The sequence below is a fragment of the Hypanus sabinus genome, chromosome 13, assembly GCF_030144855.1.
Source record: "Hypanus sabinus isolate sHypSab1 chromosome 13, sHypSab1.hap1, whole genome shotgun sequence".
Classification (NCBI taxonomy): Eukaryota; Metazoa; Chordata; class Chondrichthyes; order Myliobatiformes; family Dasyatidae; genus Hypanus; species Hypanus sabinus.
Window position 1 is genome coordinate 41,499,448 of NC_082718.1, and position 14,459 is coordinate 41,513,906.

The window sequence follows — 14,459 nt, forward strand, 5'->3', positions numbered from 1 at the left end:
ATTTATATCTTGTTTGCAAGTTATATTACTTTTAATTAGCTCTACTGAAGTGGATCATTGTAAAATAAATTGCATTGCATTGAGCTGGTTATGGAAGAATTGATCAACGAGAGAGGTATCAAAGATAAATAAAGGAGAAGTAGTATGATCACACTACACAAGAAGCAAGATATGGAAAAGTGAATACATTCAAAAAGGAATCAAAGCGTGACCATGTATAAAAGAGTGGGATTTAAAGATACATTTTAATCATTCTGTTTAGTTCTCTCTTTTCTCATGCATGCATCAATCAATTCTACAGCACTCTTTCACAACCACCTACTAAGTGGCTTGGGTGAAATGTCCATCATCCAAGTTTCAATCCCAAATGACCATTGATGCTGTAACGTTCCTGTGTTACAATAATGAAAACTGGGAAGGAAAAATTATCAGTGAGATGTGGATGCCTTGATTACAGGAACTAAATTATATTTGTTGCAATAAAACAATTAAAATTCAATTTTGTATTTTTATTGTACAAGCATAAAACATTTGACCAAATGCAATGTGTATAAAAAAAAAATAAGTTAATTGACATGCAAACAATTTTTGGTTGGCCAGGTAGTTTTTATGAAGAATTATGATCCTTGGAAAAGAAACTATTTTACATATCAAACTAACCAACACAGCCATCGTTTCTTCCTGTTAATATTCTGCAGATGAGGGTAAGACAGGCAATGCATCATTTTAACCATTAGGAAGAGAATAAATGTGTTGTGTCAAACTTATTAGTATAACCTTTCAACTTCAGTCGTTCATACAACAGGAAGGTCAAACTGAGAGCTCCCCAAATTAAATTTTAAAAATACTTAATTTTTTTTTTAGATAAATTCCAATCAAACTAGAATTTAAATATTCTAGTAAACACCAAAAGGAATGTGGCAATAATTTTACCTTATATTCAACTGCAAAGAATCAGACAAAAGCTAAATATTCCAACAGCTAAACTTTCATCAGAATTCTTTATCTTTCCTTGGATAATAGTCTATAAGTTTTACAGGAGTAAACAGAGTACAAAATATCTCGAACACAGGATGCCTAAATAACACTAGAAAACACATTTTAAGTTACTTGCATTGCATCCAAGACTTGAGGTGCATTTGTACAATAGAACTGGCAGCTCTGGTGTTTTTGACAATTCCATCATCATAAGGGCTCTTCCCTAGGGGACTTTAATGAAGGCTTTCCTGTGAATGAAACTACTTATAGGTTATGGACAAAGGAAATATTAAATTTGTTTACTTTACATCAGATGACTTACTTAAATGCAAGTAAGAATAAAAGGTATTCTAAGTGATATATTTTGCATCTCAAGGCCATTGAGAAGGCACTAATTGGAAAATACTATTTTGTGCCAACAATATTCTGGAAGTTCTGGTGCACTCATTAAAGAAAAATGAAAGAACATCAGCTTCATTTTTGACAGTGAAGTTCCAAAGTGAGTGATGTTTACAACAAACAAAATGGAGGTTTAAATGGCACAGGAGTGTTAGTATTCTTGAAAGTTCATCCTTGTTGAACTGCAGCCTCCCGTACCATTAGTTGCATCATCTCATTAAACAAATCTATATAGCTATGTTTCAAGATTGCTGGCAACTCAGATAGCTTATGAGCAAATTTTGAAAATTCAGATTGCAGCAGTGAGAAGGTATTGTCTACAGGTTAAGGATATGTATATCTTAACAAACTGAATTCATAAATACTTTGAATTATTACGAGCCACCAAAGCTGAAAGAGTTGCATTCCAACTAATTGACCACCTTTCCATTTTTGATGTATTAACAGAGCAAGGCATAATAAACTGTATCCTCCCTTTGTCAAAGAAGCCATTAACCCAATTTTTTCTAAAGAAACTCACGTTCGGTTCCATTATCCAGCTAACAAAAACAAATTAAATATTCAGCTGTTGCAGAACATATCTGAAGGCAGAAGGTAAAAATGCCTGGTTACTCAGTCTTCTTATCGCGTTTGTCAACAAGGTTCTGAAAAAGACAGCAACACACTCTAGCTAATTATTTGATTAACAACAAAAAACAGATTAACTTCCAATCATAGATTAATATTCACTGAAAGTCAGACACCTGAATCATTATCAGGTCTGTAATGAAACTATATTCTTATAAGAACTGAATAACACTTAACAAGTGTCACTGAATATGGAATCACACCTGCACTCTCCCCCCCCCCCCCCCCACATCTCGAAAGAGATAATTGACAAAGTTGTGAGAAAGCCTTAATGTGGCAAGTGTAGAATGAACAGTTACTTACCTAAGGCACTATCATAACTCATTGAGCCCAAGGGTTCCACCCACTTTACTGTCACTCCTGAGCATGATACGATATTTTAAAAGACTGCGCCTGATCTGATTTTGTCTTTAATTCCACTTATTCCTATTGATTCCAGTAAAACCCCATTCTTCCGTAGTTAAAGATCTAGCCATCAGTCTTAAATATGCTTAAATTAATTTACCTAGTGCGCAGTTTTAGAGTTCAAAAGATTCCTAAGCACTAGAAGAAATTCCACCATCTCAGTCTTAAGTTTATCCTGACACTATGATCCCTAGTTCTAGATTCCCCTAACAGAGATTCAGTGTAATTATGTGATCTCTATGCAAGACAAGTCCCCCCCCCCCCCACCATCTCAGTATTTGACAATAATAAACCAATTCCAATTATCACAGCACTTCCCTACCAGGCCTCAAAATAGGTTTTTCCCAATGGTATCAACTCTTATGCTTAAGATCACTTCGACTTAAAAATAATAGATTACAGCAGCAAAGCTATCTTAATCAGAACCAAATAATTAACGTAACTTCTAACTTTAAAATTCTACCTAAAGCACTGGTCATTACAGACCAGTCTCTTCAATCCAGTGAACTTTCTCTGCACTAACTTCAAGCCACTAATGCTGTATGCAGTACTTCAAACTAAGGTCACGTAACAATGTTACACGATTTCCTTGCCTTTCCACCCCTTTACATTTAAATTTGGCATTCCCTTTACTTGCTATTTTGCTGTGTTTGCATGGCAACCTAGCTTCTTGCAGTTGTTTTGTTTTTTATTGGTGTTCAATTTTTTTTATTCTTCCCATGAAAGTGGAAATGTTACATTCCTTCTCATTCCACTTCACCTGCCGATTCTATATCCACTTACTTTCTATATAGCTCTTTGCAGACACTATATTCTTCTCATTACATATTTTCCCCACCAGTCTTGATATCAGTAAGCATGATTAAACTCAATCCCTTCAGTCAATTAATATAGATTATAAATAGCAATTTATTTGCAAAAGCCTGGGAACCAATCACTTTGCTGCACTCTTTCAGGTGGAAATGCCAAAAAATTTCAGGAAATTACTTAAGAGATACAGCATGTTAACAGGCTCTTCCATCCAATGAGCCTACATCACCCAATTACACAGTTATGTCATAACCAATTAACATACCAACCCATATGTCTTTGGAGTGTGGGAGGAACACCTGGAGGAAACCCATGGGGTCACAGGGAGAACGTACAAACTCCTTACAGACACTGTGGAATTGAACCCGGTTGCTGGCTCTGCAACAGTATTATGCTAACCGCTTCACCACCTTGCCACCCTTAAGGAAACAAATTTCAGAGGAAGGGTAGAACACACTTTATGACTGCCAAAGTGTGTGGGTGGGGTGCAATAAATTAATCTTCAGCATACTGAAAAGGCATGCAGATGGTAGAATAATTTCTGGAATCTTGCCAGCAATATTGGAAAGAGATGGTAAAATGCTCTGAATCCAAGAAGCTAAATATGTTTGTAAAGTAACCCAGATGTACATCAGTTCTTTTAACAGTAGACAGTCAGAAAATGCATAATTATCCTATTATTTCTCTGGGGAAGGGGGCAGCCTTTATTAATGCTTTCATTTTTGATTCTCCCTGTTAATTGTTCAGACAAGCTCATGATCATTTTCATTCATATTTTCAGGACACAATGAATCAGTGCTGGCAAGTCAACTAGATATTCAGAAATTAATTCTTTTATTCAAAGTATAACATTTCTGCTTGTTCGGCATTTATGATGTAACTAATCATCCTGAGTTCTATTGTTCTGTTTCCAATCTCAAGATTGCCTGAGGCTTTGTTTCATAATGTGCTTATTAAAGTAAGTCAACTGAGACAATTTACCCATCCTAAACTTTCAGCAGAAACTAAGTAACAGGCAGTTAAAATAACCTCAGCCAAACTGAACTTTAATCAGTTCATAGTTTCCTCTGGGATGGAAAGCAGAATCTTGATTGGTTATTTCTGTTTTCCATTGAACTGACACTCAGTGCAGAAAGAAGCCAGGAAGATCTGAAAAAGAATCCGACTGCTAAAGATGCTAATTTGTTTCTGCTCTGTCACAATATGATCAGTAGTGACTACAGCCTGCTGATTATAGACTGTCTGAGTAAGCAAGGCTTGCCATAAAGATAAAAGACCAAGAGAACCTCCACAGTCATTGGTGAGCATTTGTGTAAAAAGGGTGACAAAGTAAGTGGGAGCAGCCACTGAGACAGCGAGGTGGAACTGCAGTTTAGATGAATGTGTTGCTTTTGATAACAAGGTGAAACGCACACAATATGCTGAAGGAACTCAGATCAGGTAGCCTCTACAGAAGAAAATGAACAGTCAACATTTTGGGCTGAGATCCTTCACTAAGACTAATGAAGGATCTCAGCCTGAAACATTGACTCCAGATTTCCAACATTTGCATCTCACGTCTCGGGGACATTGGATGTATTTCTAATCTCCCAATTCTGCAGGAGCTTACACATCCTTCATCTCCAGATTAGAGACACTTCCAATGCCCGTGGTGACAAAACCAGCTGGAAATGTGTCCAGTAGAAAGAGGAATGAGGTCCTGTAAAGTAATGCAGGCTAGTTTGGCAGTGTTAAAAAGCCATTCTTCTAGGGTTATAATCGCTGGATAATTTACTGTGCCACATGTGCAGGTCAGTTGTCACCTGGTGTAATTGGGCAGTATGGGCTTGTGGGCTGGACGGGCCTGTTACCATGCTGTATCTTTAATAAAAATAATTCACCCAGTGAAAGAAAAATCAGGAGCTGATCTTGTGGGTAACAACAACTGATAAATGGAATTCTTTTAGAAGAGAATTAGTAAAATGTCAATATACTCCGAGAATAAATAAGAATGGGTATAGGTTTTAAGAGGGGATAAAAACATATTGGAAGGTACAGGCAAATGGAATCATTGGCATTTCTTGAGGAATACAGTGTCTTGGAATTAAATTAAATAGATTATGAAGGGAAACAGGCCATTGAATGTCCTTGGGAGCAAAGACCAAGGAGAATATCAAGATAATGTACATCAGGAGAAAGAGGGTGGCCAGGAAGAGAATGGGTCTTCTTGGGGGCCAAAGGAGAAATCTATACAGTACAAGGACTGATGCTTGCGGACAAGGGGTCTTATTAACACCTCCAATTTTCAGTCACAAGTTAGCAAGCTCAGGGGCGGTGGAGGGGTGAGATCTATGGATAATCTGGATCCAGTCTGTATTATATTAAGAAAGTGGTGTTAGATCTCTGTTGGATGCCTCTCCAAGACCAGATGAGATCTATGGTTGTTACTTGAAGCATGGAATGAGACAGTTGAAAGATTTATGTATCTTCATTGACTAGAGGACCAGATAGCTAACATTGTGAACTTAATTGGAAAGGGCAGCAGAGGAGAGAGGCAGCTAACTAGAGGCTAGTGAGGATCATTGGAGAAAGCCCTAAATGTAAGTGTGTAAGTGCACATGGCAGGACAGGGGCTGATCAGGGATAGTCACCATGGCCTAGAGCACGGGAAGAACTGTTGTACTAATCTGAAAGTCTGTTCTTTTGAGGTGATAACTAATGAAGACAGAGCAGTACATATAATCTATAAATGGACTTTAAAAAGAAATGTCAAGATCTTGCTAGGCAAGTTTACTAATGAGATTCAAAATTGGTTTGGCAAGGAGGTGGGGGAATGAGTTAGTTCATGGTGGAAGGATGTTTTTCTGATTGGAAATTTATGATCAGTGGTACAAAGATCAGTGCTGGGACCTTTGTTGTTTGTTATAGAGGGAAAGCTGGTCAGAGCATTGATAGATGGAATTTATTTCCAATAAGTGTGAGGTGACGATTTGGAAAGTCAAATAGGAGTAGGAAGAAATGATGAAGAACACTTAAGGGATGTTGGAAAAACAATTGGAGCTTGTGGTTCGGGTTCATAATCCTTGAAAGAAGCAATGTAGACAGATAAGATGGTTATGAAAGCATATAGCATGCTTGAATTCATAATTCAGGGTAAAGAATATGTCGTAATTTTACCGACCACTGGTTTGACCATACTTGCATTGCTGATCATTGCACTAAATTTAAAGGACAGTTAGGAGGTCACTTGAAAAGGCAAGGCACAATAGGCTCTGAACCGAATGTGCACAAATGAGATTGGTGTTTACAACATGGATATAGTGGGCCAAAGAGCCTGTTTCCACATTGCACACTTCCATGACTCTACAGAAATTGTAAAATATGCTCTTCTTCTGCTACTTCTCTTTTCAGCTTGTTGTCAACTTGTTGGGGACCTGGCTTCAAAACCAAGAAGGGATTTGTATCTTCCACGATCAGACAGGGAGATACAGGCAACTAAAAAAAAACTTTGAAAGCAAGGGTTCTTACCTGTAGCTCATCATGCTCCTGCAAAAGTCGGTCATATTCCCTTGTCAGTCCATCACATTGCTTTTGGATTGTAACCTTCTCAGTCTGAGACTTCTCAAGAGCTTTAATCACAAAACAGTTAAGAATTATAATACAATGAAAAATACCAGTTCTAAATTAGTCAGTAAGTTGCATTCATTTTCAAAGATGACAAGGATTCAACTCCAGAACTATTTTCCAATACTGTAACATATCTCAAGCTTATGTCCTTTGAGATCATACTCTGCAAATTAACACATACAAACAAACTGGAGGAACTCAGCAGGTCAGGCATCATCCGTTGAAACGAGCAGACAACGTTTCGGGCCGAGACCCTTCATCAGGACTGAAGGAGGAAGGGGCAGGGGCCCTATAAAGAAGGTGGGGGGAGGGGGAAGGTGCCAGGTGAAAAACCAATCAGATGAAAGATCAAGGGGTGGGGGAGGGGAAGCAGGGAGGGGATAGGCAGGAAAGATAAAGGAGGAATGTAAGGGGAAAGCACTATGGGTAGTAGAAGAAGGCAGAATCATGAAAGAGGTGATAGGCAGCTGGAAGAGGAGGCAGAGTGAAAGTGGGATGGGGGAAGGGGAAGGGAAGGAATTACCAGAAGTTGGAGAATTCAATGTTCATACCAAGGGGTTGGAGACTACCCAGATGGTATATGAGGTGTTGCTCCTCCAACCTGAGTTTGGCCTCATCATGGTAGCAGAGGAGGCCATGTATGGACATATCTGAATGGGAATGTGAAGCAGAGTTGAAGTGGGTGGCAACCGGGAGATCCTGTCTGTTGTGGCGGATGGAGCGGAGGTGCTCGACGAAGTGGTCCCCAACCTGCATCCAGTCTAGCCATTGTAGAGGCGGCGGCACCAGGAGCACCGGATGCAATAGATGACCCCAACAGACTCACAAGTGAAGTGTTGCCTCACCTGGAAGGACTGTTTGGGGCCCTGAATGGTGGTAAGAGAGGAGGTGTAGAGACAGGTGTAGCATTTACGCTTGCAGGGATAAGTGCCAGGTGGAGATCTGTGGGGAGGGACGTGTGGACCAGGCAGTCACGGAGGGAACAATCCCTGCAAAAAGCAGAGAGGGGTAGAGAGGGAAAGATGTGCTTAGTGGTGGGGTCCTGTTGAAGGTGGTGGAAGTTGCAGAGGATAATATGCTGGATCCAGAGGCTGGTGGGGTGGTAGGTGAGGACAAGAATCAGTGGATTGGTGCTGCTTCCTGCACCCATGCTGAGTTCGTCAATTTCATCGACTTTGCCTCTAACTTTCACCCAGCCCTCAGATTCACTTGGTCCATCTTGGACACTACTCTCCCCTTTCTCGATCTCTCTCGGTCTCAATCTCTGGAGACAGACTGTCTACTGACATCTTCTATAAACCCACTGACTCTCATAATTACCTCGACTATACCTCTTCCTACCCTATTTTACCCAAATGTAAAAATGCTATTCCCTATTCTCAGTTCCTCCCTCTCTGCCGCATCTGCTCCCAGGATGAGGCTTTCCATTCCAGGACATCTCAAATGTCCTCTTTCTTTAAGAATTGTGGTTTCCCTTCTGTGGTCATCAATCATGCCCTCACCCGTATCTCCTCCATTTCCCGCACTTTGGCCCATCCTCCCATCACCACAGCAGGGACCGTGTTCCCCTTGTTCCCATTCAGGGCCCCAAACAGTCCTTCCAGGTGAGGCAACACTTCACTTGTGAGTCTGTTGGGGTCATCTATTGCATCCGGTGCTCCTGGTGCGGCGTCCTCTACATTGGCGAGACCCGACACAGATTAGGGGACTGCTTCATCGAGCACCTCCACTCCGTCCACCACAACAGACAGGATCTCCTCGTTGCCACCCACTTCAACTCTGCTTCACATTCCCTTTCGGATATGTCCATACATGGCCTCTTCTACTGCCATGAGGCCAAATTCAGGTTGGAGGAGCAACACCTCATATACCATCTGGGAAGTCTCCAGCCCCTTGGTATGAACATCGAATTCTCCAACTTCCGGTAATTCCTTCCCTCCCCCTTCCCCCATCCCACTTTCTCTGCCTCCTCTTCCAGCTGCCTATCACCTCTCTCATGATTCTGCCCTCTTCTACTACCCATAGTGCTTTCCCCTTATATTCCTTCTTTGTCTTTCCTGCCTATCCCCTCCCTGCTGCCCCTTGATCTTTCATCTGATTGGTTTTTCACCTGGCACCTCCCCCCCCCACCTTCTTTATAGGGCCCCTGCCCACTCCTTCTTCAGTCCTGATGAAGGGTCTCGGCCCAAAACATTGACTGCTCATTTCTACGGATGCTGCCCGACCTGCTGAGTTCCTCCAGCTTGTTTGTACGTGTTGATTTGACCACAGCATCTGCAGTGCACTTTGTGTTTAATACTCTGCAAATTGTTTGTGCAAATAATTTCTATAAGCCAATAATAGGACACACTGACAACCAACTCATTAAGAGATATCTGGATTATTTACAGAGCTTGATTTCATTATTTTAAGATCCCACATATTCAGATTGGGAACCTCTGCCTTTCTTATCCTTGTAATTTTCCAAATGTCTTTTAAATACCGTTCCCATAGCTACCATTTTATCTAGCAGTTTGTTCAACATTCCCATCATTACCTGTGTGGAAAATGTTGCCCCTTGTGTACCCCTTTAAATCTTTCCCTTCTCTTCTTAAATTTACTTCAAGGTTTCATGACGTAATGTTCCAAAATTAATTAACTCAAATCTCTCTGACAAGTGGTTATTAATGAAAATGGTAACTGCCAATATTTGACCTTCTGAAGGTTGAAATGTGTTATCTGAGAAATTATTTCAACACAAACAAGATCATACGCAACTCACAATTTTTCTTCACCTGCAAACAGGTAATGACTAGTTTCTTGAATTGTTGATCCCCAAATAGATGGCAGAGGCCAATTCAAAACCTTACTTAATTTTCCTTCACAAAACAAAACTCACTCTGCTATACACTTTTTAACTAATGTAGTTTGAAATTTGAAGTCTTTACAAATGCACTTCCACTGCAACATGAAGTTTCACGCTTAAATTTGACAGCTGCAAAATTGTAAGTGAAATCATGCTAACTTAACTCAAAACTTTAAATTATCACAACCATTTTTTAATGAATGCCAACACACAATACCACAAATATTTTCAATTCTTCTAGGGATGGCAGCTGAACAATTTCTAGAAGTTGAAATTGACAAAATTACAGGTTCTTATGAGGATTCCTATAATGGTATAGTGGGTTTACTCAGTCGCAACAATACAATTAAGAGTTAAGTTTAATCCATGCCTGTACTAAGTTAACTGGTCTCCACTAGAAAAGGAAGACTAAGCAGCTTCATTGTCAGTGGGGAATGAAGAGATTATTCAAAGAAAAGGTTGAACCATGAGATAGATATTAAAATTAAAGGAATCTTGGATTTAAGATAATAATATCATAAGTACAACCCCCCCCCCCCCATGTGAAGTCTTACCAACCCCAGGTCTGCCTCTATTAAATCTCTGTAATAGTCACCAATCTTTAGCTGCTAGACATCAGACATCAACAGAAATCTATTTTCCTCAATACAATCTAGCTCTATAATATTCTATTAGGAAGGCAAATTAGAAGATGTCCTCCAGTTTTCAGCAGAATGGTTTGGCCAATAGCTAAGTTAATACTTGAACTTCTCATTGAGTTTTCTAGTTAGATATGAACCTATTACTAACAGCACAGCAAATGTGGTTTCTGGTATAATTTTACTTCAGTGCTTGGATTTAGGTTTAGAGAGATACAGCACAGAAATAGGCTTTTGGCCCACCAAACTCAACTACCCATTTATGCTAAACCTATATTAATTCCCCGCTTTAAAAGTTCCCATTTTTTCACCAGCTCCCCTGGATTTTTTCCACTCACTGACATTGAGAAATTTACAGTGGCCAAACAAATCACCAACCCAAATGCCTTTAGGATGTAGGAGAGACACCCAAAGGAAATCCACATGACAATAGGGAGAAGATGCGAACACCAAGCTGAATCTAGAACAGCTTTGTCACCCCCAGAAATAACTATTTCAGGATTGTTTAGCTTCCCATCATCCATCCAAAATGATACAGGTCAAATCATAAATCTCACCATCCTCTTTTTGCACATCTTGCTTGTATTTACACTTGTGCATTTTAAGTAATGGCTCACTTTTGTTTCCAAATCCAATCACATCTTTGAATTCTGTACCCTTTATTAATGACTCCAGCTCGTGGCCCCAGATATCTGTAGACCTCCATTCTGGTCTCTTTACGTATTCCTGATTTTAATCCCTCCACTGTTGGCAGTTCATTTGCCTAACCTGTAAGCTCTAAAGGGTGGTGAGGTAGAGATGCGTCTCTACCAAAGGGGGTATAAGGCACTCCTTCCCTCCGCTAGCCTGCAAGTCACCCTTGAGGACGGTGTAGCACCTGCTTAGCTCCCCCCAAACAGGGTTATGTGAAGCCAAGGGAACAGGTGGTGGATGGTCATGTGACGAGCTGCTGCATATCAAGTCCTGCTTATGCAACCACCGATATCAATCTCTGAAGAGTATTGATAATAGCTGAGATCATCCATCCTATAAAGACACTGCCCAGAAGGTAATGGCAGTTACTTTTATAAAAAAAAATTTGCCAAGAATAATCATGATCATGAAAAGACCATGATCATCCACCTCATATGACACAGTACATAATGACGATGAACCACTGAGCTTCAGAATTTTCTCTACAAACATCTCCTTACCTTCTGAGAACTTCTTCAATTCAGTCTTCAGTTTTTCTACTTCCTTAATCAACTGCTCGTTTTCCTCTTCAAATTTCTTATTTCCATCACCTTCACCTCTACCGAGAGCCTATTAACAAAACAAAATTCAAAAGCCTTAGAGAGTAGTGCAAATGACGCAAGTTTCTCCTACAGGGGAGAAAAGAATGTAGGTCTAATGATGTTGATAACTTTTATCTTTTTATGCATGTTTTTAATTGCTGGGATTATTTGCAGTCAAACGTCAAGGCAAAGGTTTTTCATGCCCTACTCTGACAACTGCCCATGGCTCACTCATGGCACTCGCCAACAACTGAAAGAGATGGAGGCAACTGGTGCATTGTTGATCTGTACAGTGCCCCTTTGACCCAGGCATGTAGCATGATCTGCAATCATAACCGTAATGTGACTGACAAAATACTAAGCATCCTGTTTCGAAATTTTCAAACTTCAACAGCTTTCCACCATTGGTGTGGAGAAATGATTCCTGACATTACCTTGCTGCTCTTGTTTTGGACTCCTCTCACAAGAAATACTTGTATATCTACCTTTTAATTATTTTAAATAGCTTAATTAAATCAACTTTTAAATCTTCTATCTTCACAGGAATATTTTGTAACAAACTCTGGTATCATTTTAGTGTGTGTCTATGCTCTTTACCTCCAGTAGAGGAGGATACATTATTAATGAACTTATAAAGAAGAAACACATTAAAAATGAAATTAAGCAGCAGTTTGGTAGTCAAGGTGTGGACCAACTGCAATTTAATTACACGTGACCAGCTGGTCATGGGAGCCTGGAGTGTGTGAAACAAAACAAAGTTTGCATACCTCTTAAATATTTTTGTTGCTCCTATTTTCACAAATAAGGGAAATGCACACAAGCTATTTAAGGACCTATGATGATTAATACTTGAGAGGAGAAACACTAAGCCTTCTTGACTCTAACTCTGTGGACAGGCTGTGCCCAAATGAGCTTGTGCACCTGGAGCTTCCAAGATGTGAATATCTGGAGGTCAATGGCCAAAAGTCTCAACTAATACCCAGCTAGAGCCAGTATTTAGTTAGAAATGTGGGATGAAATTTAACAGTTGAGATAATGGAAGAAAGTTTACTAGCAGCCAGTGGGGTGGGTTTAGGGGCCAGGAGGCTCCAACTACTCTCACATATTTATTCTGGAGATTTACAAAATTTCCAGTGTCTAGTTTTTAAAATGACAGCTTTCATGTATGATTCAGCAGGGTTTTAAAGCTGTGTACATTAGCTTCATATATCAGCATGGGTTTGAAGGATTAATGCTTCCCAGTATCAAGCAGAACCTAATCTTACAGAAAGATGAGAAATTCAAACCAGGTGTTCACTTGGGGTGGATGTTTGGGTGAAGTGACAAAGAAAGGATTAATTTCAATGAAAACATTCCTCACTTAATTTCACTATCAGTGAAATAAATGGTTCAGACTTTAACTTCATATGAATCATCTGAAGGTTTGGAAACAATTTTAATCTTTAAAAAGTTTTAAATGTAAATGTAAAACATTTAATTATCCATTGTCTAACCCCAACATTCACTTTTGGATATCCTGTTAAACATTTCAAATTTCAGTTCTGAGCTATTAGTTGTTTTTTTAAAAAAATCAGGAGAAAGGAGGAGTTCAGAGACACTAGAGAAACTGTAAAGTCGAGTACAACATGAACTCATCAATGACTAATGGTGATAGGTTGATGGAAGAGCCTTGGGGATTGCAGGAGAATGGATGGAGAGGGGTCTGTTCTGTGTGGGCCTGAAATACACAAGGTATCCAAAGTACTCAAACACATCATTATGCTGGGAAGACTAAGGTCATGGAGCACTTTACCTCTATGTCCCAACATAGAGGTACAAAGGTGAATTGTATCTGGTTTTAAAAAGACGACTGTGAAACAGAGAAATTATTTTCATGTTCTTCTGGAAATACATTATTTTCAATTGCTTAATAAGGAAAGAGCCGCATCACACAAATTTAAGTTTTATACATGTGGGTCAATTTTTAAAATCACTAATTCAGTAACAAAAATTGTATTCTGCCTACTTTTCAGATGAAATAAATAAAACATTAAAAACAGTACATGACATCTTAGCAAAAGCTCTTACCTGCATTAATCAACTAAGAAAGACAGTTGTGCCAGTAATCTGAGAAATGCTGTTGTGACAATACAAGATACTAAACAATGGCAAAAGCATTAAAATAGGAAGAAATTAATGGGGCAAAAACAAGCTGAAATGATGAGTTGACTGAGGGAGTCTTAATTGTGGGTGTGTGTTTTCTTTCTCTCTCTCCACCACCACAAGTTCTGATTATTACTGCTTCTATTTTAGATCTGGAGTACCTACAATACTTTATATTTGTCTCACACTTGCATTACCTTTCTTAGTTCTTCATTTTCCTCCATGTATCTTTTAGCTGCATCGTTTGCATTATCTGTTTGAACTTTAAGTGCCTGATTTTCTCCCATTGCAATTGCCAATTCGGAGAGAAGGGTGATCATACGTCGAAGAACACTGCAAAGAAAGTTGCATAAATGGGACACGATTATAGGGACATGTTTTAATATGTCATAGAAAGCCAAATTAAATAAAAGAGCATTAAGGTAGCATTAAAGCAGTAGGAACTGGGTTATGATATTATGCCAGTTAGTGCTGTTGTGTCTGCAGTATGACCATCGAACAATGGTGAATACATTAAATACCAGCACTTTTATCTCAAGCAAGGTGTGTGTAATAAGCAAAAATTAATGTTGTGAAAATTCACATTTCTTTATTGCTAAAGTTTAACACAAATTTTTAATATTATTCAAAGACACGCTTACTTGGAGGTAAAGGGCCTTAGAGAACTGCAAAATCTTCTTAACTTTTGTGACAATGCAATTTGTAGCATTCATCATAACAACCCAAGTTATTCTA

The 14,459-nt window shown here is 39.2% G+C and overlaps 1 protein-coding gene across 2 annotated transcripts in view; it reads right to left on the reverse strand.

Annotated features, from left to right (window-relative positions):
• Positions 1 to 488: 488 nt before the first annotated feature.
• Positions 489 to 14,459, reverse strand: part of dus4l (dihydrouridine synthase 4-like (S. cerevisiae)) — a 59,773-nt gene continuing 45,802 nt past the window's right edge. For both annotated transcript variants that reach the window (XM_059987490.1, XM_059987489.1), the window contains 4 exons: positions 13,922 to 14,057; positions 11,502 to 11,610; positions 6,727 to 6,827; positions 489 to 2,021 (listed from right to left, as the gene is read on the reverse strand). In XM_059987490.1, coding sequence (XP_059843473.1) covers positions 1,986 to 2,021; positions 6,727 to 6,827; positions 11,502 to 11,610; positions 13,922 to 14,057 — 382 coding nt within the window. In that variant the 3' untranslated portion in view covers positions 489 to 1,985. The remainder of the gene's footprint in view (positions 2,022 to 6,726; positions 6,828 to 11,501; positions 11,611 to 13,921; positions 14,058 to 14,459) is intronic.